Source organism: Lolium perenne, chromosome 4 (assembly GCF_019359855.2).
Source record: "Lolium perenne isolate Kyuss_39 chromosome 4, Kyuss_2.0, whole genome shotgun sequence".
Classification (NCBI taxonomy): domain Eukaryota; kingdom Viridiplantae; phylum Streptophyta; class Magnoliopsida; order Poales; family Poaceae; genus Lolium; species Lolium perenne.
In genome coordinates this window covers 73,909,506-73,935,707 of record NC_067247.2, presented here as the reverse complement: position 1 = coordinate 73,935,707, position 26,202 = coordinate 73,909,506, and the positions used below count along the sequence as shown (strand labels likewise).

Here is a 26,202-nt window from a genome sequence, read left to right as displayed (position 1 = left end):
GGGATCGGAATTAGGACAAGGGTTGCAGGTTATTATTTGAGGGATAACTGAATTAACCTGTCTCGCAATTTATCCGGAAGACTGATGCGTTGCCATCGTCTCATGAAGGCGTTGACCACTTCGGACAATCAGAAAATGGCAAGGGGTGAAATCGGATGATTAGAGATTGAATTGAAAGAACATCTTCATCTTCATTGATTTAAAAGGTGATTTCTTACAAAGAGAAGCCGATTGCTCAACAAAAAGGGAACAGATTACTACTGCTAATCTTATGCTAGCAACTCCCTACTCTAAGGACTATTGCCGTCTTCGCCGTCGCTGGGGTAGCTGCCGTCATCGCTGCTGTCGACGATTTCCTCGTCGCTGCTACTGTAACCTTCAGCGGAGGCGTCTTCCTCTTCGTCATCGTCGTCCTCATCTGACCAAGCCCAGCCACGGATGCGCTTGGGCGGCGGTTCGTCGAAGGAGGTGTCGTCCTCCTGTTCTTGCTTCATGTCGGAGGAGACGTCTTCGTCTTCATCTTCTTCTTCTTCTTCTTTGGTAGAGGAGGTGCATTTGCCCCGGAAGGGGGGGTCGTTGTTGTCACTCTCCGCCTCCAGTTCTCCGTCGATCAAGAACCGAAGGTCATCTTCCCCGTCAGTCAGGGGCATGTCGCCATCCGACCAGACGAGGTCCTCGGGACGGCCCTCTGGCACGAAGTCGAAGTCAAATTATTGCTCGTCCCAATGCTCGGGAGCGCGCCGATTGTACGCTTCCGTCTGATTGACTTCCAGCTCTAGTTCACTCGAGGAAGAGGATTGGGAGGAGGAGGAAGACATGGCTACAGTGGAAGAGGGTTTTTGGCTGACGGCTGGTTTGGAACAAGGGGATGAAGAGGTGAACTGTTCGATGCGGTTAAATAAAAGGAGATATATTGGAGATTCAATGCTTGAACAGTTTCCGAGGATGTGGTGCCAAAATACAAATCGTGCAGAAAAGTTGAGGAGGCAAGGCGTCATGATGAAGAATACTGCGACGGTTCTGCTCTGCCACGACATGACCCTTCGAAGGAGAAACAGAGTGGTTTTGAAATTATCATTACCAAAACCAGGGGGGCATGTGTTATCACCAGATTTTGGCATCTCGTGCATGAAGCTTGACATATCGATCAGGTTGGCTAGAATGGCAATACAATGCTGCTCATTAGGCAAATGCATGCCATGTAAAGAAGTCTATACTGACATAAAAAAAAGACTACATTGGGGATTAGAGTCAATTGGGGCATCTAAAATACAGAAAATCTTGCTTGTAGCTGATTTTGGCTAAGAGGGTTTTACTCACATTACACGTGCCACTTTCCTTGTCTGCAAAACAAGTTCCAATAAAGGAAGAGGAAAGAAAAGGACATTGTGGGCGAGATTGAACACCTTTTTTATGTGTTAAGCTGAGGCCTCGTTAAGCTGAGGATTTCGACTTAGGCCTAACAGCTCAGCACACCCACAAATAAATCTCCTTGCGCGCACCATCGCAAAAATAACAGAATTAGCACGCAAGATTAAGAACGAAGTGAATTTAATTAACTTGGTTAGCTTTTCAAGCAATATATTCAGAGAAAGAGCACACATGTTCGGCTCGAAATAATCGTAAGAGAAGAACAATAAATCTAAGGCACCCCACTTCATCGGAAGAAGGGGCGCGACAACGCATGGATTCATACCTTGAGTCGACGCTGGCTCATAGAAGGGCGGCCGCGCCTCGAGGATGCCGGCGACGTCTCCACCTCAGTATCACATGTGACTGCTTCTCGACGGGCGGTGCGCCGCGCCATGTAGAAGATCTATCAAAAAAGGAGAGCCTGATGACGCTACTGACGCCTCAACCTTGATAGCACCGGCCTGTTGCTCCACACTGAGATGCGCCACATGCAAGATTTAGCGGATGCGCCAATTTAAGAGATATGTCATGATCGTTGTAACAAATTTCACCGTGATGATGATTTGATCCTGCACTCGGCCTTGAACACAAGTACTAGTACAGTCTCACAATTTTTTTATCATTATACTTTGCGAGATTTAGCGGATGCGCCAATTTTAGAGATATGTCATGATCGTTGTAACGAATTTCAACGTGATGATGATTTGATCCTGCACTCGGCCTTGAACATAAGTACTAGTACATTCTCACAATTTTTTATCATTATACTTTGCGAGATTTAGCGGATGCGCCAAATTCAGAGATAGATCATGATCATGGTAACACACTTTTCAATGTAATGATGATTTGATGTTGCACTCGACCTTGAACATAAGTCCTAGTACGGTCTCACAATTTTGTATCATTATACTTTGCAAGTTTTAGAGGATGCGCCCATTTTCAGAGGTAGATCATGATCATGGTACGGAGTAACAAATTTTAAACGTGATGATGATTTGATTTTGCACTCGACCATGAACAGAAGTACTACTACTGTCTCACAATTTCTTTATCATTATACTTTGCCAGATTTAGCGGATGCGCCAAATTTAGAGATAGATCATGATCATGGTAACAAATTTTCAACGTGATGATGATTTGATGTTGCACTCGGGCTTGAACAGAAGTACTAGTACGGTCACTAATTTTTTTAGCATTATACTTTGAAACGAATGCACCAATTTCAGGTGCATGTCACCAGATCTGTGTCCGATGATGATCATGGTAGTAACCGATGTTCAACTTGATGATGATTTGATTTTACAGTCGGCCTTGAACAGAGGTACTAGTACGGTCTCACAATTTTTTATCATTATACTTGTACCTTAGCGAAATTCAAAATCTCATAGCGGCAAAACTTCCCGCCCACAAAATACAAAAATTTCACACGCTTCCAAATTCCGTTTCTACCCCTGTGGAGATGACAGCAAAGTCGGTTGGTGGGGGGGGTCTGGCCGTCATTTTTTGGATCACCACCTCCCTAGCCCCGGATACCCTCCCAAAAAAAATTCATTTCCCTCAGTCTCTCATCTGAGACCACCCACCGGAACTTCTCAAGTCCCTCTCTCTACCACCTCCACGACCACCGCACCGGAACATCCCCGCCGGACTTCCCTGGCCTACCCGAGCCCTCGCGATCCTCGTCATCCGGCTGCCTGCCGGAGCCGCTTCATCGACGCCTTCGTCATCAACCGGACCGGATCATCCCCGCCGAACCTCGAAACCATATGCTCATCCAGAAGCCTCACCGCAGCCGCTTCAGCTGCGGTATCGTCCACCTCGCCGGAGCCGCTTCGCCGATCCGTCGTCCACCGCATCGGATCTTGCTCACCGACACCGCTTTGCATGAACCGGATCTGCTTCACCTGGCGCAGTTGCATGATCTAAACTCTTCTACTGTCGCTTTTCTATTGCTTGCCTCGCAAGTTCTTGTTTAATCTTGGGGGAACTGTTTGTGCTAACGACGCGCGCCGTTACGTTTTTGCAGATGAGATGAGTAACCATGAAGTGTAATGGCCGTCTCTCCAACCCCAAGTGGCACATGTAGCGTACTTCATCACCGGATCTATCAACCCCGTGAAGATCTCACTGTGACTCCCACAGAGTGCTTCTCCTAATGTAAGTCCCTTGTTTTAGCGCCATGTTCGGGTTCGATTCTTGTTTGTCTGAAGCTCTTTTAGTTCATTCCTAGCTATGACCGTAACATCGTTGCTATTTTCTACTTCATTGCTAACTTTAAGCGATTGAACATTTTGGTTTGCATTCCTCGCTCTCGTAGATGTAGCCATCATAACTTCTATCTTGCTCAGTCGTTGTTACAAAAATTATACTGTAGGTATTATAGTAACATCCTGCTATTATTTAGTTCATGGCCAATTTTAAGTAATTGCACATGTTGGTTCGCATTCCCTGCTCTATAGCTTTTGGCATCGTAACTTCTATATTTGGTTTACATTCCCTGCTCTGTAGATCTAGCCATCATAACTTTATCTTGCTTAGTCGTTGTTACAAAAATTATGGCCTGCTACTATGTTGTTTGTGCCAATTTTTTACTCCATGAACATGTTGGCTTGCATTCCCTGTACTACAGGTGATGCCATTGTTTTGTATCTAGTTCATTGTAAGCTAACAAAGTAAGGACTTAGTTTGGCATGCTATCACTCTGCTATCTAGCCTGTAGTACAAATAAACTTGTCATACTACTAGATAATAATTTTGCGTGCCATCTTGTTCTTCAAAAGCTGCATTATTGACTTGTTTCTCTGACTTGGCATGACGCTCACATATGGAAAGCTGAACATATTGGTTTGCATTCCCTCTTATACAAGTTCACAGTGATCCCACTATATTCTCGTATCCTGTCCATCCTAAGCTCCAGCATTAACTATCCTCCATGTGTTGCTCATTACAAGTTTATATCCCGAAACATCTTGATTTGCATCCCCTTCACTATAAGTTCAGGAGTATTATTTAGTTCACGGCCAAAATGAAGTAATTGCACTTGGCACATGTTGGTTCACATTCCCTCCTCTTTAGCTTTTGCCATCGTAACTTCTATTTTTGGTTTACATTCCCAGCTCTGTAGATGTAGCCATCATAACTTCATCTTGCTCAGTCGTTGTTACAAAATTTATAGCCTGCTACTATGTTGTTCATGCCAATTTTGTACTCCCTGAACATGTTGGTTTGCATGGGACTCGACAGTAGTAAGTCTGCTGTTTCATTCTAACATGCTCTGTTATATTGGCTGTTGGTATGCGGCATGCACTCTTTGTTTGCTTATTGTGCGCATTACAATGATCTTGTTATAACGACGAAATTATGAGTTCCAAATTCTTTGCCAAACAATATTGTAGTGTCTTTGCCTTTCCATTGTTGATGTCTTAACTTGTAATGTCTTTGTTTCAGATATAGGTGATGCATGGACAACTTAAAAGATTGCCGGGTCGCTTCATTGTATTGCTAGGTTTAATTACCATTCAATTTCTCTGGGTTCTGTAATATTTTTTCAATGCCTTGCAGCTGATGTAATATTTGTAGGATAACGTAGCATAGAAAACAAAAATTTTCCTACGGCGAACACGCAATCCAAGCCAAGATGCAATCTAGAAGACGGTAGCAACGAGGGGATTGTCGAGACTCACCCTTGAAGAGATTCCAAAGCCTACAAGAGGAGGCTCTTGTTGCTGCGGTAGACGTTCACTTGCCGCTTGCAAAAGCGCGTAGAAGATCTTGATCACGATCGGTTCCGGCGCCACGAACGGGCAGCACCTCCGTACTCGGTCACACGTTCGGTTGTTGATGAAGACGACGTCCACCTCCCCGTTCCAGCGGGCAGCGGAAGTAGTAGCTCCTCTTGAATCCGACAGCACGACGGCGTGGTGTCGGTGGCGGTGAAGAAGTCCGGCGGAGCTTCGCTAAGCTATGCGGGCAATATGGAGGAGAGGAGCTTGGCTAGGGTTTGGGAGGGGTGGCCGGCCACTCTATGGGGGGCGGCCAGCTTGTGGTCTTGGGGTGGCCGGCCCCCTCCCTTGGCCCCTCATTATATAGGTGGATCCCCAAGAGTTGGTCTCCAAGTCTTCGAATAAGACCCGAACCAAAAACCTTCCATATGGTGGTGAAACCTAGCCAAACTAGGAGTCCCACTAGAGGTGGGGTTTCCACCTTCCATAGGGGGGGTGGCCGGCCCCCTATGGTGGAGTCCACTTGGGACTCCACCCCATCTAGGGCTGGCCGGCCATGGAGGTGGAGTCCCATGTGGACTCCACCTTCCTAGGTGTGTTCTTCCGGACTTTTCTAGAACCTTCTAGAACCTTCCATAGAACCTTCCGAATCATTTTAATTCACATAAAATGACATCCTATATATGAATCTTATTCTCCGGACCATTCCGGAACTCCTCGTGACGTCCGGGATCACATCCGGGACTCCGAACAAATATTCCAACTTCATTCCATATTCAAGTACTACCATTTCAACATCCAACTTTAAGTGTGTCACCCTACGGTTCGCGAACTATGCGGACATGGTTGAGTACTCACTCCGACCAATAACCAATAGCGGGATCTGGAGATCCATAATGGCTCCCACATATTCAACGATGACTTTAGTGATCGAATGAACCATTCACATACGATACCAATTCCCTTTGTCACGCGATATTTTACTTGTCCGAGGTTTGATCATCGGTATCACACTATACCTTGTTCAACCTCGTCTCTTGACAAGTACTCTTTACTCGTACCGTGGTATGTGGTCTCTTATGAACTTATTCATATGCTTGCAAGACATTAGACGACATTCCACCGAGAGGGCCCAGAGTATATCTATCCGTCATCGGGATGGACAAATCCCACTATTGATCCATATGCCTCAACTCATACTTTCCGGATACTTAATCCCACCTTTATAACCACCCATTTACGCAGTGGCGTTTGATGTAATCAAAGTACCTTTCCGGTATAAGTGATTTACATGATCTCATGGTCATAAGGACTAGGTAACTATGTATTGAAAGCTTATAGCAAATAACTTAATGACGTGATCTTATGCTACGCTTAATTGGGTGTGTCCATTACATCATTCATACAATGATATAACCTTGTTATTAATAACATCCAATGTTCATGATTATGAAACTAATCATCTATTAATCAACAAGCTAGTTAAGAGGCTTACTAGGGACTCTTTGTTTGTTTACATATCACACATGTATCAATGTTTCAGTTAATACAATTATAGCATGGTATATAAACTTTTATCATAAACATAAAGATATATAATAACCACTTTTATTATTGCCTCTTGGGCATATCTCCAACAGTCTCCCACTTGCACTAGAGTCAATAATCTAGATTACATTGTAAGGTACCTAACACCCATGGCATTCGTGTTGGTCATGCTTTGCCCTAGGGAGAGCTTTAGTCAACTGGATCCGCTACATTCGGATCGGTGTGTACTTTGCAAATCTTTACTTCTCCATCTTCGATGTACTCGCGAATCGAGTGGTAACGCAGCTTGATATGCTTCAGCCTCTTGTGTGACCTTGGTTCTTGTGCATTGGCGATGGCACCCATGTTGTCACAGTAGATGACTAGTGGGTCCAATGCACTAGGAACCACACCGAGCTCTACAATGAACCTCTTCATCCATACCGCTTCTGATGAAGCCTCTGAAGCCGCTATGTACTCCGATTCTGTTGAGGATTTCGCCACCGTGCACTGCTTCGAGCTTGCCCAGCCATCGCAGCACCATTCAATATAAACACGCACCTGCATTGTGACTTAGAGTCATCAGATCGTTGTTCCAACTTGCATCGGTGTAACTTGTTACAACGAGCTCTTGGTCACCTCCATAACAAAGAAACATATCCTTAGTTCTTTTCAAGTACTTCAGATATTCTTGACCGCTGTCCGTTGTTCTATTCCTGGATCACTTTGATATCTGCTAGTCAAACTAACAGCATGTGCTATATCCCGTCTTGTACATAGCATGGCATACATGATAGAGCCCATCGCCGAGGCATAGGGGATCGACTCATCCTTTCTCTTTCTTCTGCCGTAGCCGGTCCTTGAGTCTTACTCAAGACCTTGCTCAGTAACATAGGTAAGAATCCTTTCTTACTTTCGTCCATTCTAAACTTCTTCGTAATCTTGTCCAGGTATGTACTCTGTGATAGCCTTATTAGACGTCTTGATCTATCTCTATAAATCTTGATGCCTAATATGTATGATGCTTCACCAAGGTCTTTCATTGAAAAACTATTATTCAAATAACCCTTTACATCGCTTAATAGTTCTATATCATTCCCAATTAATAATATGTCATCTACATATAATATCAGAATGCTACAGTAGCTCCCACTCACTTTCTTGTAAATACAGCCTCTCCATGACACCGTATAAACCCGAAGTCTTTGATCACCTTATCAAAACGTCGGTTCCAACTTCTCGATGCTTGCTTCAGTCCATAGATTGAACGCTGAAGTTTGCATACTTTGTCAGCATTATTAGGATCGACAAAACCATTGGGTTGTACCATATACAACTCTTCCTCAATGTCTCCATTAAGGAACGCCGTTTTGACATCCATCTCGCCAAATCTCATAATCGAAAAATGCAGCTATTGCTAACAAAATCCTCACAGATTTTAGCTTCGCTACAGTGAGAAAGTCTCATCGTAGTCAACACCTTGAATTTGTCGGAAACCCTTTGCGACAAGTCGAGCTTTATAGACGATAATATTACCATCGGCATCTGTTTTTCTCTTGAAGATCCATTTATTCTCGACAGCCTTGCGGCTATCGGGTAATTCTACCAAAGTCCATACTTTGTTATCATACATGGATCCCATTTCGGATTTCATGGCTTCTTGCCATTTGTTGGAATCAGGCTCATCATCGCTTCTTCATACGTCGCGGGGTCTTCATCATTGTTATCCACAATCATGACATTTAGACAAGGATCATACCAATCGAGTGGCACGTTCCCTTGTCGATCTGCGAGGTTCAAGAGGCTATCTCATTTGAAGTTTCATGATCATTATCATTAGCTTCCTCTGTTGCCGGTGTAGGTGGTACAGAACATTTTCCGCATCGCGCTACTTCCGATCAACGAGTAGAGATTCTTCAATCTCATCGAAGTTCTACTTTTCTTCCAGTCACTTCTTTAGTGAGAAATTCTTTCTCAAGAAAGGTTCCGTTCTTAGCAACAAAGATCTTGCCTTCGGATCTGTGATAGAAAGTGTACCCTATAGTTTCCTTAGGGTATCCTATGAAGACGCATTTCTCCGCTTTGGTTTCTAGCTTGTCCGGTTGTAACTTTTTTACATAGGCTTCGCAACCCCAAACTTTTAGGAACGACAGCTTAGGTTTCTTATTAAACCATAATTCATACGCTCGTTTCAACGGATTTTGATGGTGCTCTATTTAAAGTGAATGCGGCTGTCTCTAATGCATAACTCCAAAATGATAACGGCAAATCAAGAAGAGACATCATAGAACGAACCATATCTAAGAGAGTTCGATTACGACGTTCGCACACACCGTTTCGTTGTGGTGTTCCGGCGGTGTCAATTGTGAAAGTATTCCGCATTTCTTTAAATGCATGCCAAACTCATAACTCAGATATTCACCTCCGCGATCAGATCGTAGAAATTTAATCTTCTTGTTACGTTGATTTTCTACTTCACTTTGGAATTCCTTAAACTTCTCGAAAGTTTCGGATTTATGTTTCATTAAATAGATATACCCATATCTACTTAAATCATCTGTGAAGGTTAGAACATAACGATAACCACGCGCGATGCTACACTCATTGGTCCACACACATCCGTATGTATGATTTCCAATAAGTCAAGAGCTCGCTCCATCATACCCGAGAATGGAGTCTTAGTCATTTTTCCCATCGGACATGCTTCGCATCTATCAAGTGACTCAAAGTCAAGTGATTCAAGTAATCCATCAGTATGGAGTTTCTTCATGCGTTTCACTCCAATATGACCAAGACGACAGTGCCACATATAAGTAGAATTATCATTCAATTTAATTTGCTTAGCATCAATGTTATGTATATGCGTATTACTACTATCGAGATCTAACAGAAATAAGCCATTCTCTTGTGGTGCTCGACCATAAAAGATATTATTCATAAAAATAGAACAACCATTATTCTCAGACTTGAATGAATAACCGTCTTGCATTAAACAAGATCCAGATATAATGTTCATGCTCAACGCAGGTACATAATAACAATTATTTAGGCTTAAAACTAATCCCGAAGGTAGATGTAGAGGAAGTGTCCCGACTGCGATCACATTGACCTTGGATCCGTTTCCAACGCGCATCGTCACTTCATCTTTCGGGTTGTCGTTTATTCTTTAGTTCCTGTTTCGAGTTACAAATATGAGCAACCGAACCAGTATCAAATACCCAGGTACTAGAACGAGAACTAGTGAGATAAACATCTATAACATGTATATCAGATATACCTTCTTTCTTCTTCTTGACAAGGCCGCTCTTCAGATCCGCCAAATACTTGGAGCAATTACGCTTCCAGTGTCCCTTCTCCTTGCAGTAATAGCACTCAAAGATCGTGCTTAGGGCCGTTCTTAGGTTTCATAGGAGGCGTGGCAGCTTTCTTGCCACCCTTCTTGAATTTTCCCTTAGACTTGCCCTGTTTCTTGAAACTGGTGGTCTTGTTGACCATCAACACTTGGTGCTCTTTCTTGATCTCAATCTCAGCAGCTTTTAGCATGCCAAAGAGTTCAGGAAGCTCCTTGTTCATGTTCTGCATATTGTAGTTCATCACAAAGTTCTTGTAACTTGGTGGTAGTGATTGAAGGACACGATTAATCCCCAGTCTGTTAGGAATCACTATTCCCAAGTCACTGAGTTTCTTCGCATGCCCGGTCATGACGAGCATGTGTTCACTAATGGAGCTGCCTTCTTCCATCATACAGCTGAAGAAATGTTTCGATGCTTCATAGCATTCCACGGCCGCATGAGTCTCAAAAATAGTCTTCAACTCTTTCATCAACTCATGAGGATCGTGGTGCTCAAAACGTTTTTGAAGATCGGATTCCAGACTGCATAAGATGGCACACTGAACTTGAGAGTACCGAGTTTTCCGATTTGCGTAAACACTCTTTACTTCATCGGTTTCAGTTTCTGCAGGAGGGTCACCTAGCGGTGCATCAAGCACATATTGCAGATTTCCGCCATTGAGGAAGATCCTCACATGACGGAACCAGTCGGTGAAGTTGCTACCGTTGCTCTTAAGTTTTTCTTTCTCTAGGAACTGGTTAAAATTGATTGGGGACGCCATATCTACAACATATTTGCAATAGTTTAGACTAAGTTTATGACAAATTGAGTTCAAATTTTAATTCAACATAATTAAAAATCTAGGTGAACTCCCACTCAAAACAATATCCCTCGCATTGTCTTAGTGATCACACGAACCAAATCCATCACACCTATGCCCGATCATCACGAGACAAGATGTAATTTTAATGGCGAACACTCAAAGTGTTCATCATATCAATCATATGATTCATGCTCTACCTTTCGGTATCACGTGTTCCGAGACCATGTCTGTACATGCTAGGCTCGTCAAGGCCACCTTAGTATCCGCATGTGCAAAACTGTCTTGCACCCGTTATATGTACTTATCGAATCTATCACACCCGATCATCACGAGATGCTTCGAAACGATAAGACTTGATAACGGTGCTACTAAGGATGAACACTTTATTATCTTGACATTTTAGTGAGAGGGATCATCTTATAATGCTACCGTCGCGATCTAAGCAAAATAAGATGCATAAAGGATTAACATCACATGCAGTTCATATGTGATATGATATGGCCCTTTTGTCTTTGCGCCTTTGATCTTCATCTCCAAAGCACGGACATGATCTCCATCATCAACGGGCATGATCTCCATCATCGTCGGCGAAGCACCAAGGTCAATGGCGCCGTCTTCATGATCGTCCTCCATGTAGCAACTATTACAACTACTTTGAAATACTACTCAACATGAAATTTAAAGACAACCATAAGGCTCCTGCCGGTTGCCACAATACAATAATGATCATCTCATACATATTCATCATCACATTATGGCCATATCACATCACCAAACCCTGCAAAAACAAGTTAGACGTTCTCTAATTTGGTTTGCATATTTTACGTGGTTTAGGGTTTTCGAGCAAGATCCAATCTACCTACGAACATGAACCACAACGGTGATACTAGTGTTGTCAATAGAAGAGTAAATTGAATCTTCACTATAGTAGGAGAGACAGACACCCGCAAAGCCACTTATGCAATACAAGTTGCATGTCAAGCGTGGAGCAAATCTCATGAACGCGGTCATGTAAAGTTAGCCCGAGCCGCTTCATCCCACTATGCCACAAAGATGCAAAGTACTCAACTAAAGATAACATGAGCATCAACGCCCACAAACCATTGTGTTCTACTCGTGCAACCATCTATGCATAGACACGGCTCTGATACCACTGTAGGATAACGTAGCATAGAAAACAAAAATTTTCCTACGGCGAACACGCAATCCAAGCCAAGATGCAATCTAGAAGACGGTAGCAACGAGGGGATTGTCGAGACTCACCCTTGAAGAGATTCCAAAGCCTACAAGAGGAGGCTCTTGTTGCTGCGGTAGACGTTCACTTGCCGCTTGCAAAAGCGCGTAGAAGATCTTGATCACGATCGGTTCCGGCGCCACGAACGGGCAGCACCTCCGTACTTGGTCACACGTTCGGTTGTTGATGAAGACGACGTCCACCTCCCCGTTCCAGCGGGCAGCGGAAGTAGTAGCTCCTCTTGAATCCGACAGCACGACGACGTGGTGTCGGTGGCGGTGAAGAAGTCCGGCGGAGCTTCGCTAAGCTATGCGGGCAATATGGAGGAGAGGAGCTTGGCTAGGGTTTGGGAGGGGTGGCCGGCCACTCTATGGGGGGCGGCCAACTTGTGGTCTTGGGGTGGCCGGCCCCCTCCCTTGGCCCCTCATTATATAGGTGGATCCCCAAGAGTTGGTCTCCAAGTCTTCGAATAAGACCCGAACCAAAAACCTTCCATATGGTGGTGAAACCTAGCCAAACTAGGAGTCCCACTAGAGGTGGGGTTTCCACCTTCCATAGGGGGGGGTGGCCGGCCCCCTATGGTGGAGTCCACTTGGGACTCCACCCCATCTAGGGCTGGCCGGCCATGGAGGTGGAGTCCCATGTGGACTCCACCTTCCTAGGTGTGTTCTTCCGGACTTTTCTAGAACCTTCTAGAACCTTCCATAGAACCTTCCGAATCATTTTAATTCACATAAAATGACATCCTATATATGAATCTTATTCTCCGGACCATTCCGGAACTCCTCGTGACGTCCGGGATCACATCCGGGACTCCGAACAAATATTCCAACTTCATTCCATATTCAAGTACTACCATTTCAACATCCAACTTTAAGTGTGTCACCCTACGGTTCGCGAACTATGCGGACATGGTTGAGTACTCACTCCGACCAATAACCAATAGCGGGATCTGGAGATCCATAATGGCTCCCACATATTCAACGATGACTTTAGTGATCGAATGAACCATTCACATACGATACCAATTCCCTTTGTCACGCGATATTTTACTTGTCCGAGGTTTGATCATCGGTATCACACTATACCTTGTTCAACCTCGTCTCTTGACAAGTACTCTTTACTCGTACCGTGGTATGTGGTCTCTTATGAACTTATTCATATGCTTGCAAGACATTAGACGACATTCCACCGAGAGGGCCCAGAGTATATCTATCCGTCATCGGGATGGACAAATCCCACTATTGATCCATATGCCTCAACTCATACTTTCCGGATACTTAATCCCACCTTTATAACCACCCATTTACGCAGTGGCGTTTGATGTAATCAAAGTACCTTTCCGGTATAAGTGATTTACATGATCTCATGGTCATAAGGACTAGGTAACTATGTATTGAAAGCTTATAGCAAATAACTTAATGACGTGATCTTATGCTACGCTTAATTGGGTGTGTCCATTACATCATTCATACAATGATATAACCTTGTTATTAATAACATCCAATGTTCATGATTATGAAACTAATCATCTATTAATCAACAAGCTAGTTAAGAGGCTTACTAGGGACTCTTTGTTTGTTTACATATCACACATGTATCAATGTTTCAGTTAATACAATTATAGCATGGTATATAAACTTTTATCGTAAACATAAAGATATATAATAACCACTTTTATTATTGCCTCTTGGGCATATCTCCAACAATATTTAGTTAGTTTTTATAGTTCTTTCGCGCATTTTTTCTTTGGTGCTTGTGGTAAGTGAGGCTATCCTATTTAAATCAATCTTTGCGTAAATATTCTCGATCTAAATCACGAATTCCCATCCCTTAAACGGCCCAATTAAGCGAAATCACATATGTGTCTCGCCCGCAAAATCCTAAAGCGCATATTATGCCTAAGCATATAAACAAGAACTAAACGGCCGGCCCACTTACTTCTTGGGCCAACCCATTTGATTTACGGTGGACCCCACACACTAATTGGGGCCGGCCCACTTGTTTTAAGGTGGACCCACGCCAACCACCAGGCCGGCCCACTAATTAGTTGGGCCAGCCCATTTGCTTTTTTGGAGGACCCCACATAATAAATGGGCCGCCTTTAAGAGGAAAGTGGGACCCACTGTGTTTTTGGCCCTACCACTATCTTGTTGGGCCGCCCACTTGCTATATGGTGGACCCCACATACTAGTTGGGCCGGCCCTTTAACAGAAAGTGGGGCCCACTGTGCTTATTGGGCCGCCCACTATCTTGTTGGGCCGCCCACTTGCTCTATGGTGGTCCCACATGGTAAATGGGCCGCCTTTAACCGGAAGGTGGGACCCACTGTGTTTTGGCCCGCCCACTATCTTGTTGGGCCGGCCCACTTTCTATATGGTGGACCCCACATGCCAAATGGGCCGCCCATTAACGAAATGTGGGACCCACCCGTGTTTTTTGGCCCGCCCACTATCTTGGTGGGCCGGCCATCAAGCTATATGGTGGGCCCCACATACAAAATGGGCCGACCCTTTAACAGGAAAGTGGGACCCACCTGTGTTTTTGGCCCGGCCCACTATTTTGTTGGGCCGGCCCACTTGCTATATGGTGGACCCCACAAACTAAATGGGCCGACCCTTTAACTGGAAAGCGGGACCCACCTGTGTTTTTGGCCCGGCCCACTAGCTTGTTGGACCGGCCCATTTGCTGTAAGGTGGACCCCACATGTTAAATGGGCCGGCCTTTTAACAGGAAAGTGGGACCCACCTGTGTTTTTGGCCCGGCCCACTTGCTTCTTGGGCCGCCCGATTCTTTGTAAGGTGGACCCCACATGTTAAATGGGCCGGCCCATTTAAGTTTTGACCGATCAACATTAGAGGTTAGGCCCGCCCACGTAACTAATGGACCACCCGGCTATATAGTTGACCTGGTCAAACTATGTCATCCTGCCCGGCCCGCTTAAGACGTGGCAGCCTCGTGTGGGCCTACCATCTACCACGGGTTTCAGCCCGGTTAACGCCGTTAATCGCCGATTAACCGTACGCACGTGTCGGTTGCATGACGTCGCTATCAACGGCTCCTGAAACACTTATTCCGCAACGGTCCGATTTTCCGTGGCGGAAGGGCGCCCAAGCGCGACGGACCGAAAAAATCGTCGTTGGACTTTGCTTGACGCAGTTTCGACAACAAAACTCATATCGTCGGGTTAGGCCCATAGGCGACGAAAAATGCCCCTTAGTTGACTTGGGACGTTGTCTATCAGAACTTTTCTTGTAGTGATCCCATCCGATAGAGATGGTAAATTCTTAAGGGGGCTAAAAATTGGATACAAAGTAGCTTAAAATAGGGTAATATGGAAGAATTTCACATAATTGGATATATCCACACCTATAGGCATATTATTCTTATATATATTTAGTTTTAAATATTGTTCATTATAATTAGGGTATACCAAATAATCAATGGAGAGGATTGTTTAGCATATTACGATGAACGATATCTTCCTTTTCAGTATTTAATAGTATAAATAAGTAAATGCTCGTACTTACGTTACGAGCGACTCAAGATAAATCCTATCCTATTCAGCATTGCTATTCAATTCAATGCATGAAGGAAAAAAATAATCGTCTCATCAAAAGTAGCTGCAAATTCAGATGACTTGCATGCGATCTACCGCCGATGAACAAGCAAGTCCGATCTAATAGAAGCAAGAAGTTCCTAAGAGGGATAAAATTGGACACAAAATTGCTTAAATAGAGCATTATGGAAGAATTTTCACATGATGGGCTAAATTGTGTCACAAAAATGCCAAAGAAAAAAGGTAAAGAAAGTTGTGGCATAATTTATTATGGCAGTATTAATGGCCACATATTTTCTTGTAGAGAATAGCCCTGATTAGCATTAATTAAAATTAAAGAATGGCCACTGATTTAAGAAGCGAACAGATATCAAGCTTCCGTGCCCAGAAAATTCAGAATACTGCCCAAAAAGTAACGACGAGATCTTAATTCCTTGTAGCCGTTGCAGCGGGATCCCACACCAACGGCTCTATTCCCCCCACCGCCCGCTCCACGTTGACCGTTCCGTCTCCACCTTTAAAACCTCCGCTCTCATCTCGCCCCAAATCCCCACTTCGCTCCTCCTGCACACCAACAAACAGATCCATCCGCTTCCTCTCCGACCACCGCCAAACCCTACAGGAGAGAATCGCCGCCATGAACGACCTCATGACCAAGTCCTTCATGAGCTACGTCGACCTGAAGAAGGCGGCGATGAAGGACCTGGAGGCGGGGGACGGGACCGAGCTCACGGAGGCGGGCGGCGCCACCGACGAGCGCCTCAAGGGCTTCTTCGTCGAGGTGGAGGTGGTCAAGGAGGAGATGTCCGCCATCCGCGACGCGCTCGCCCGCCTCCACGAGGCCAACGAGGAGGGCAAGTCGCTGCACCAGCCCGACGCGCTGCGCGCCCACCGCGGCCGCGTCAACGCCGACATCGTGGCCGTGCTCCGCCGCGCCCGCGAGATCCGCGTCAGGATCGAGGCCCTGGACCGCGCCAACGCCGCGCAGCGCAGGCTCTCCGCCGGCTGCGGCGAGGGCACCACCCTCGACCGCACACGCACCTCCGTCACCGCCGGACTCCGGAAGAAGCTCAAGGGCATCATGCTCGACTTCCAGGCGCTGCGCCAGCGGATGATGGCCGAGTACAAGGACACCGTCGAGCGACGCTACTACACGCTCACCGGGGAGGTGCCCGAGGACGAGGTCATCGAGCGCATCATCTCCGAGGGCAAGGGCGAGGAGATCATGGGCGCCGCCGTCGCCGAGCACGGCAAGGGCGCCGTGCTCGCGGCGCTGCACGAGATCCAGGACCGACACGACGCCGCGAGGGAGGTCGAGCGCAGCCTGCTCGAGCTCCACCAGGTGTTCCTCGACATGGCCGTCGTCGTCGAGTCGCAGGGGGAGAAGCTCGACGACATCGTCACCCACGTCGACAACGCCAGGGACTACGTCCACACCGGCAACAAGGAGCTCGGCAAGGCACGCGAGCACCAGCGCGGCAGCCGCAAGTGTCTCTGCATCGGAATCATCCTGCTGCTCCTCCTCATCCTCATCGTCATCGTCCCCATCGCCACCAGCCTCAAGAGATCCTAAATTCCTACTAATTCGCAAGCAAGGAAGGGCACCACCGGAAACATGTGACGATGATCATCTAGACACCTGCAGTTGTGTCTATGTTGTTTCGATTTTTTCGTACTCTGCTACCTAGTAGTAATTCGTTAATTTCTTTATGCCCCAATGTTGTTATGTGTATCGTCAGGATTTATCTGATGATGAATAGTAATATCATATATCTGTTCCGTTAATTTGCAACTGCCGATTGATTCTTGAATCTGTGCATTAGATGAGATTTGAAATTAAGGCAAATCAATTGGTTGTATCTTCTGAAGATATCTGATACATTGTTTGCCTGTGTTAATTTGTCATATGAGACAGCAATACTTGCCAATTGGTGATGTGAGATTTGGTGAATCAAGGTTTGCCAATTGGATGGCACATTATGTGCCTCTGTTAATTTGTTAAGTGAGAATCAGGTTGCTGTATCTTGTGAATTCATGAGACGGATCTTCTGAACTCATGACTGATTGACTGTATCTTCTGAACTCATTGTTCATACAACAGTTCACTTGTGCTAATTCATTCAAAGAGAATCAATTAGCTGTATCTTCTGAACTCATGACTGCATTTGAGAATTAATTAGCTGTATCTTCTGAACTCATGACTGCATTTGAGAATTAATTAGCTGTATCTTCTGAACTCATGACTGCATTCGTTAAATGACGAGGAATTAGCTTGCTGGCATCTGAGGTTGTGATCGGATTGATATAATCTTACATTCGTGCCTCGATGCAATGGTCCTGCCTGCTCCAGGGTGATACATTCTTTGCCTATTTAATTTGTTATTAAAGGGAATCAATCGGTGTATCTTCTGAACTCATGACTCCATGATGGATTCTTGATACTACTACTGTACTACAGTATGCCTGTGTTAATTTTTTTTAGATGTCTGTGTTAATTTGTTAAGTGAGAATCAATTAGCTGTATCTTCTGAACTCATGAATGCATGGTTGATGCTTCACACATTGTTTGCATGCGTTAATATTTTCAATGATGGTAAATTAGTTAACTGGCATCGAAACTGGTGTTGTTCCCACATTGATATCATCGTTACATTCGCGCCTCAGTGCTGCTCCAAGGCGAGGAGTTGATCTTTGCTGTTCATGGTATGAAGGATTTGAAATTTTCAGGTATTTGTGAGATATGGATTTGTTGCTGCTGTACTTTGCAGGTGTATTGTCTTTGCTGCTGGGTCCAGAATGCTCTGTTTTGTTAGATTCAGATGGCTGCCTAATCACTGTATGTCTGTACCCCAATGATCCGGCCTCCAGGTACCAGCACTACAAGATAGGCAAGCAGGGTTTCAGCCTCAGGTATCCAGTTTGTTTTGGCTCCGGAACATCCTTCAGGAGGACATTTTTGTTGGTGTCTGTACCGAGCCATCAGCCATACCTTGCTGGTGGGGGGAAGCACAGACAACAACAGAGAGATGTGAGGTAGGTTGGTTTTTTCATTTCAAGGACCAATCGAATTTTCTCACTTGAGTGGATTCAAAAAAGTTGAATACCATTATTTTGTCTTTGCTCTTGTCCCTGCACTTGATAAGTGAACGGATTTGCAGTACTGAAGTTGACCATGTATACTGTAGAACTGCCACTTTCTTTTCAGTCTCGGTTTTTCAGCTTGTGATAAGGTATTCTTATGATAGTAATACTTAACATCAGTTCACGAGGAAGCCTGGTTTTCTTTGATTAATTAGCACAAAATGAATACAATATCTGATTAGTATCAAAATCATATTGGTAATTCTGTATTTTTAGTCCTGTTTTATTTAGTATTACAGGTAGAATCAGAATTTTGTCTCGGAATACAGATGCAGCTATCTAGCATCTTCGCTTCCCTTGGCAGAGGTTCATGTTAAGAAAGTCAAGAAACACTGGTACTACCCTGGTGTAGCAGAGATAGAATTTTTTTTCTGGGGCATGGAAATGGAACGCTAAGAAACAGCAGTCCTACCCAAGCAGCGCGTGAGGTTTATGCTCTTGTTTGACAATCGTGATGTTTTCCTACTTTTTTTTTCGTGAAAACGCAAAAAGCTTTGCGTTTCGATGCATTGATATAAAAGAGAGTTTTTACAAACCATACAAGCTATGGGCGAGCCCTTATGACCACCGAAGGAGTGTTGCTATCAATCCTGATGTTTTTTTTTTAGGGATACCAATCCTGCTGTCGACATAACAGTTGTTCATTAGTTTTTTTTTCTATAAAGAGTTGTTCATTAGTCACAACTCACATTTGTTTGGTGGGAAATTACAACTTAATTTCGGTGTCGATGTTCAGTGTTTGTTTAATACTTATAAATTGCCGTTGGATGAGAAATGTAGGCACATGATCGTCTTCAAACATGAAATCAGTGATACGGCGCATTTGCATCAAGCAGCCCAATATAAAACATTTTGCACCAAAATGTACCCCTGCACCAAACGCTGATAGATCATGTGCCCATTCCTCCAGGTTCTCATATCTCCATTTTTCTTATGTCACTCATAGGATTTCAACTGATGATGTAGCACTACAACTGAGCTGGCATTCCATCATCTTTGGATCCATGTTCTTGACATTGCAAAGTTAACAGTACAAAGCTAACTTATAAAAGTGTCACAATTGTTTTCAGAGAAGTACACATGACATCACAGATAAACCTACCATTGAAGCACACAACTTGAGTTACAACCCATCTGTTATTAATAAACCAAGGTATAGCAGGTAAAAATATTTAGTTGTACTGAACACTGTTGTCAAATGGTGCCTTCATGACAGTATGCTATGGACACATAGCACTAACTTGTAGGAATGTAATGCCATATATTTGACTCCTATACGAGAATACCAAAGAGAAAATACAATGTAAAGCCAAAATTACCATGATTTAGTTTCAGTGGAACTACTGAACAAATAGATAGGGGACCCTCAGAAATCTGTAGGCTGGTAAAAAAAAAAGCACTTCCTGCTTCAGGTAGAGTAGTATTTGAACAGGTAGATGAATTACTTCGTGTTGAGGTGCTTGAGCCTAAAATTAGTTGGGCATCGCAGCGCAGCGGAGGCCGAGGTTCGCCGCCGGAGCCTCGCCTATCCTGCGCTGCGCCTGTGTTCCAACTTCCAGTTTGGGACCTATGTGAAGGGGACGTGAGAGTTATTCGTTAACTTAGACGAGGTTCTTTTTGCAAATCTCGAAGGCGGGGATCCATATGTACCTACGTTTCTCATCCAACGGCTCGCCTAGATCCGGCGCAGCACAACTCCTCGCCAAGAGCTACAAAGCCATCCAGAAAATCCCCTCCCACCCTCAAATCGACAGCCCCCATCTCCCACAAACCCTAGCTGAGCTCCACACCGGCGGCGGCGGCGAAGAAGAAGAAGCAAGATGATCTACGACGTGAACTCCCCCCTGTTCCGATCCTTCCTCAGCCAGAAGGGCGGCCCGTCCTCCGACAAGAGGTAACCTCTCCCTTTCCCCTTCGCAACCCCGTCTCGATTCGGCTCCACCGGCGGTTCTTTCGTGCTGATTACTGCGATGTGAATACCCTTAGAGAGACTGTGTTTCTTCTCGATTTGTGCCGGATCTCTCATCAAGAGACGTGCCGTAGCGTTCCGATTTGTTTGCCATAGAAGACGGTGTTAGGCCGTATGATTAGGGGGGGCGTAAGTTCATTTCTGCAGTAAACGTGTCGTCGATTGGTACTTGCTAGGCTAGCTTGGTCCGTATAGGTGGTGTGGGTTGTCGATCCATAGAGAATTGCAGGCGTGTTTGGGGATTGCTAGTATGCATGAAACAAACTGGTCATAACTGAAAACATGAAGAATAATACTGAATTCCTATATGAGAAATTGTTTTATTTGAGGATTTTTTTGGGCCCAATGGTTCAATTACAATTATTTTAGAGTAAAAGATAACATCAAAATAGTTTCGGTGTCTTCAACCCTTTCCTGGAACTTGCGGTGTTTCTTAGCATACAGCAGTTGTTTGGTTGCAGCAACTTATTATCTTGATGATTGTATTAACCGTTTCCTGGAACTTGGGGTGTTTCTTAGCAGACAGCACTCGTTTTGTTTCAGCAACTTATTATCTTGATGATTGTAGCACTTGTCAAAAATTAGCTTGAAAACAGATACAACTGTTTGCAAAACATAATGTTGCTGTAATCGTGTTATATCAATATATTGTCCTAAATTAGATGGCAAGTCTCCTAGCCCTGAGTATGAGTTATTGAGTGCTCCTGTAGATATTTCCTCTGTTCTTTGAATGCAAAATGGCCGGTCATTCATTAATAACTTCAATGTTAAACTGCTGAGAGATCAAAAAACTTTTGTCTATGTTGTAGGGGCTGTATAAATGTCCTTTTTCAGCTGTCTATTCTAAACGAACCCACAGGATAGTATTGTGATTGATAGTGTTCATGACTACAAACATACAATGATACAGCGCCATCTTGTACTCAGGAAACTGTGTTTTCTTAACGATTGAACAGTCAAATAGCCTGTGTTCCGTAATCTTTTGCTGGGTCTGGGTTATGTTTAGGTCGTCCCTCCAACATACTTGGTACTCATGAACAGTTGCAACGCATTTCTGAAAGACCCATTTTCACTGAAAGAAACAATGGTTCAGTGTTGAAACATGCATTTTATTTTGTTGACGGTATTGCTTTATTACCTTGGAATGCATGTTAACGAATGAAATTTGCTGTTTTTTTAATCCTGTCGTTTTAAGGTTTTTGTTTCTTTATTGTGTGTGCAAGCTTAACCTGGCCAATACTTTTGTTGTGTTTCCTGGGGCTTAACATGAAGCCAACATGATGGCTGCTGAATTCAAGTGTTACAAGTCTCTGAATTTGTGTTGTATTTGTTTTTGACCCTCCTGCTCTATTGATGACAGGAAAATGGAAGAGCAAAAGCCAAAGGACCAGAGGTTCAAGGCCAACGAGAACAAGCCTGTGATGAATGAATGAGCGCTGTTTGAACAGTTTGCTGCTTTGCAAGGAATAGTTGCCAATCATGTGACTCCTACTATGTTAAAACCTATTCTGTGCTATCTAAGTTGTTTTAGCTGAACATTATGTGTGAAATGGTAACTAAGGGCACTTTTGTCGTGTGATCTGTTATGGTATGGATATCATACCCTGTTTGCTTGATGGCACTGTCTCTTGAGCTTTTTCATGCATGTCAATTGATTTGCCCTAGGATGTGCTGTGAGGCCCTTGGTCTCTTTTTCAGGATGATGGATTTACAGCAACGAAAAAAATTGCATGCATTTTGATCTCATCTTACAACATTCGAGTTACTTAATGTATGATCCTGTCGTTATGTAGTGACATATATTCCCTCCATCCCATTATATATGATGTTATTAGAAACAATTAACCCACATATTGGTTTGAATAACATCTTATATTACGGGAAGGAGGGAGTAATTATATAGATATAAACTCGTGATTAGGAATCGTTCTTCCATTGCAAGTTGACTGCCAAACTGATTTAGTGTTATACTTGAGATTGAAATGCAAAATAGAGTTAGTTTAAGAAACTTAGCCTGGAAAGAACATACAGACAAAAACACGAGAGGGATAGAACATTTTATACAATGATGATTATTGCTGTAGGAAATGTTGCATTATACATTTCCTTGTGAAATAATATAAATAAATTAAACTCCTTAAGATATATGTAGATGCCTGATTATGAAGATCTATAAAATTCTTGTTTCTTAGAAATAGAAGCAAAATTTTGAGAGTGAAATAGTACCCTTCGGATGATCTCTTGAAGGCGCCCTTAGAAAAGGGGTTCTCATTTACTTGTCAAAGCTTAATGGCGGGGATGGATAAGTTCAAATGGGGATGCATTTGGAGAATTTGTAACAGAGCCAGCACTAATGCATGGGCAGATGAGGGAGTTTTTTACACCTAGAGGGGAGATCATGATCAGCAGTGTGGACGAGTTGATAAACTCTCACTATTTACAAACTCATGGGACATAGAGGCGGTTCCTCTATCAGCTTGGGAGGTAGAAAACAAGATCGCATATTCACATGGCATCACACAAAGAGTAGGATATTCAAAGTCAAGTCGAATTGCAATGGGAGCCTGGTTCATTTGGTGGCAACGAAGAGAGATTAAGCATGATAGAGACGCCCCCTTGGCAAGCAGATTGGCCCTATCGATCAAAGCCATGGTTGCTAATTGCTCGAAGGTGAAGAAGAATAACCAAGGGATGCCAAAGATGGTTTGGACAAGATCATCAGATGGTTCGGTGAAGTTGAACACCGACACAGGGAGGGAAACTTCGGACTCTATGGTCAGAATTGCTAGTGGACAATTTCTAGCAACGTGGAGATTGATGGAGTTATTGGTGTAGCCATAGCCGAGGCATAAGCTTTGCGAGACGGGCTTCGCCTAGCAGAATAAATTGGATGCAAGAGGATATATATAGAAGCAGACTATCTAGAGGTTGTAAATGCTCTATCTGAACTTATCAACCATAAGATAGTGGGAACGACCATTTTGGATGAATATCGGCTAATCATGGCAAGATTTGAGTTGACACGATTGGTCCATTGTGGGAAAGACGCAAACAAGACAGTCACACTTAGTTTTTAGTAGTATTGATAAGAATAATGTATACTTCAATGAACCACCTGCGTTCATGTATTCACAACTTGTGGATGATGTAACCGATATTGCTTAATGAATAAAAGTTACAACTAAAAACAAAAGCAATATTACAAATTATATATAGTTAAGTTGATAGCTTGTGGTTCAAAACAACAACAACAACAACAACAGCAACAACAACAACAACAACAACAACAACAACAACAACAACAACAACAACAACAACAACAACAACAACAACAACAACAACAACAACAGCAAAGCCTTTTTTCCAAGCAAGTTGGGTAGGTTAGACATGAAACCCAACAGCAAAAGAGACCAAAACAAGGAGAAAGAAAGAAAAAATAAAACGAGTAACTAAGATTACGAGCACATGGATCGCTGATCGCCATGTAGTCCTCAAGAGCCAAGACTTTAGGTACATTCTAATCCCACAAGTTTTTTTTTATCGCCTCCGTCCACGTCAATTTTGGTTGTCCTCTACCCCTTCTAGTCCCCTCCATGCTCTTTAAAATTCCACTGTTAAATTTTTTTAATTAGTGCTAAGGAGGAAATGACAGGATTTGAACTCTGGTCATTGGGGTGCGTCACTACGACCCCAACCACTGGGCTATGCCCATGTCCTCTTAAAATTCAACTGTTAACGGGAGCTTCTAGAGGCCTTCGCTGAATATGCCCAAACCACCTTAGTCGGTGTTGGACTAGCTTCTCATCAATCGGTGCCACCCCTAGCCTATCACGAATTACCTCGTTCCTAATCCGGTCCTTTCTTGTATGGCCGCACATCCGTCGTAGCATGCGCATCTCAGCGACACTTATTTTGTTGGATATGTTGCCTCTTCGTGGGCCAATATTCTGCCCCATAAAGAATAGCTGGTCTGACCGCCGTCTTATAGGACTTACGTTTTAGCTTTTGTTGGACCTTCTTCTTGGCGACACTCATTGATAGCTTGTGGTTTGTCTAAGTAAAAAAATCAGGACAGATTTGCAACATGTAATCTCCTCATATTGCTAAAATAATAGGAAAACAAGCCTCCATGTTCCACAAACGACAAATAATCTTTTGTGCCGACTATAAATTTAGGCAAAAGTTAATATTTTGGAGAAAGATATTGAAAGTATAGAGATGGTAAACCTAGAGGGGGGGGGGGGTGAATAGGTTTCTACAGATTTTAATTCTTTCTTTGCAATATTAGGCTTTGCGGAATATAAAGGTGAGCCTAATGCAAACTAGGTGAAGCAACCTATATGAGGATACAACTAACTCGAGCACGAAGGCTCTCACATGCAGTTAAATCACAAGTAAGGAGTTCGGTTAGAGATAACCGATAGCACGCGGAGACGAGGATGTATTCCCGTGTTCCCTTGCTTTGCAACAAGGTACGTCACGTTTGGAGGAGTGGAGGTCCCACGAAGGATTCCCCGCGCCACGAAGGCTCACCCTATTCTCCGGAGCCTATCCCACGAAGGAATAGCTCTCTCACTTGTGGTAGACTTTGAGGTAGCCTCCAAACCTTCACAATCTTGCCCGGAGCAGATCCACAGCCCGGATGCTTCCGGACTCCTCTTGCCCACCTAGGGTTTCCAAGGAACCCTAGGAAGCAAGCTTCTTGATGAATACAAGGGGGAATAAGATTTGGCTTGGTAGAACGGTAGATCGGGTCCTCCTCTATCGTTTCCCCGGAGGGATTTGAGTTTGGGTGGAGGAGGAGGGAGATCTGAGGCTTTTGGTGTTTCTAACAATGGAGTATGAGAGAAGGAGCTCAAGAACAGCTTGTAGTGTAGTGCCTGACTGTCTAGAGGTAGGAGAAGGGCTATTTACAGTGTTCTTCGAAATATGGCCGTTGCCACTTGCCACCTCAGCATTTTTCCTCGACAAACCCGGTTGGCCAAGACCTGAGCCGGACAGCCCGGTCTAGAGGCGATCGAGACCGGATCGATGGCCAAGGGCTCCTTTGCGTCGTCCTGGTGCTTCTCCGGTTGGTGGCCGGTTGCTGCCCGGTTGCCGCCCGGCCGACCGGACGGAGCGCTGAACCCGCCGTCGAGGCGCCCGGTTGACCGGTCGCAAACCGGATCTCGCCGGCTCCTCCATTGGAACCCGGTTGCCGCCCGGTTGGCCGGCCAGCACGCCGGGCCCGGCCGGTTCTTGGCCCGGTTGGACCGGGCTGGTGACCGGATTTCTCCTGTAACCCCTTTTTGATTGTTGTTGAAATGGGGGGTCTCCTTTAGCCTTCTTGTTCCTTTGATACACCATTTACGCCTCATTGCCTAATACCTGAGATTATCCTTATAAACACATTAGGCAAAATACTTTAGCACGGTGTCATCGTTACCAAAATAATGGATAAGGGTGAAATACCCTTACAATCTCCCCCTTTTTGGTATACGAT

The 26,202-nt window shown here is 44.3% G+C and overlaps 2 protein-coding genes across 2 annotated transcripts; both read left to right on the top strand.

Annotated features, from left to right (window-relative positions):
• The first annotated feature begins 16,141 nt into the window (after positions 1 to 16,141).
• LOC127293639 (syntaxin-111) lies at positions 16,142 to 17,206 on the top strand. Its single transcript, XM_051323281.2, has one exon. The coding sequence runs from the start codon at positions 16,248 to 16,250 to the stop codon at positions 17,181 to 17,183; it is 936 nt and encodes a 311-aa protein (XP_051179241.1). The 5' UTR covers positions 16,142 to 16,247; the 3' UTR covers positions 17,184 to 17,206.
• Positions 17,207 to 20,475: 3,269 nt separating this feature from the next.
• LOC127293642 (wound-induced basic protein) lies at positions 20,476 to 22,336 on the top strand. Its single transcript, XM_051323284.2, has 2 exons — positions 20,476 to 20,645; positions 22,081 to 22,336. Exons 1-2 carry the CDS (start codon positions 20,572 to 20,574, stop codon positions 22,151 to 22,153), a joined length of 147 nt encoding a protein of 48 aa, XP_051179244.1. The 5' UTR covers positions 20,476 to 20,571; the 3' UTR covers positions 22,154 to 22,336.
• Positions 22,337 to 26,202: the final 3,866 nt, after the last annotated feature.

Excerpts from the sequence above, each read along its gene's own strand:
- LOC127293639 (XM_051323281.2), top strand. The coding sequence starts at position 16,248 with ATGAACGACCTCATGACCAAGTCCTTCATGAGCTACGTCGACCTGAAG.
- LOC127293642 (XM_051323284.2), top strand. The coding sequence starts at position 20,572 with ATGATCTACGACGTGAACTCCCCCCTGTTCCGATCCTTCCTCAGCCAG. Across the intron at positions 20,646-22,080 it reads GGCCCGTCCTCCGACAAGAG|GAAAATGGAAGAGCAAAAGC; the intron begins GTAACCTCTCCC and ends TATTGATGACAG.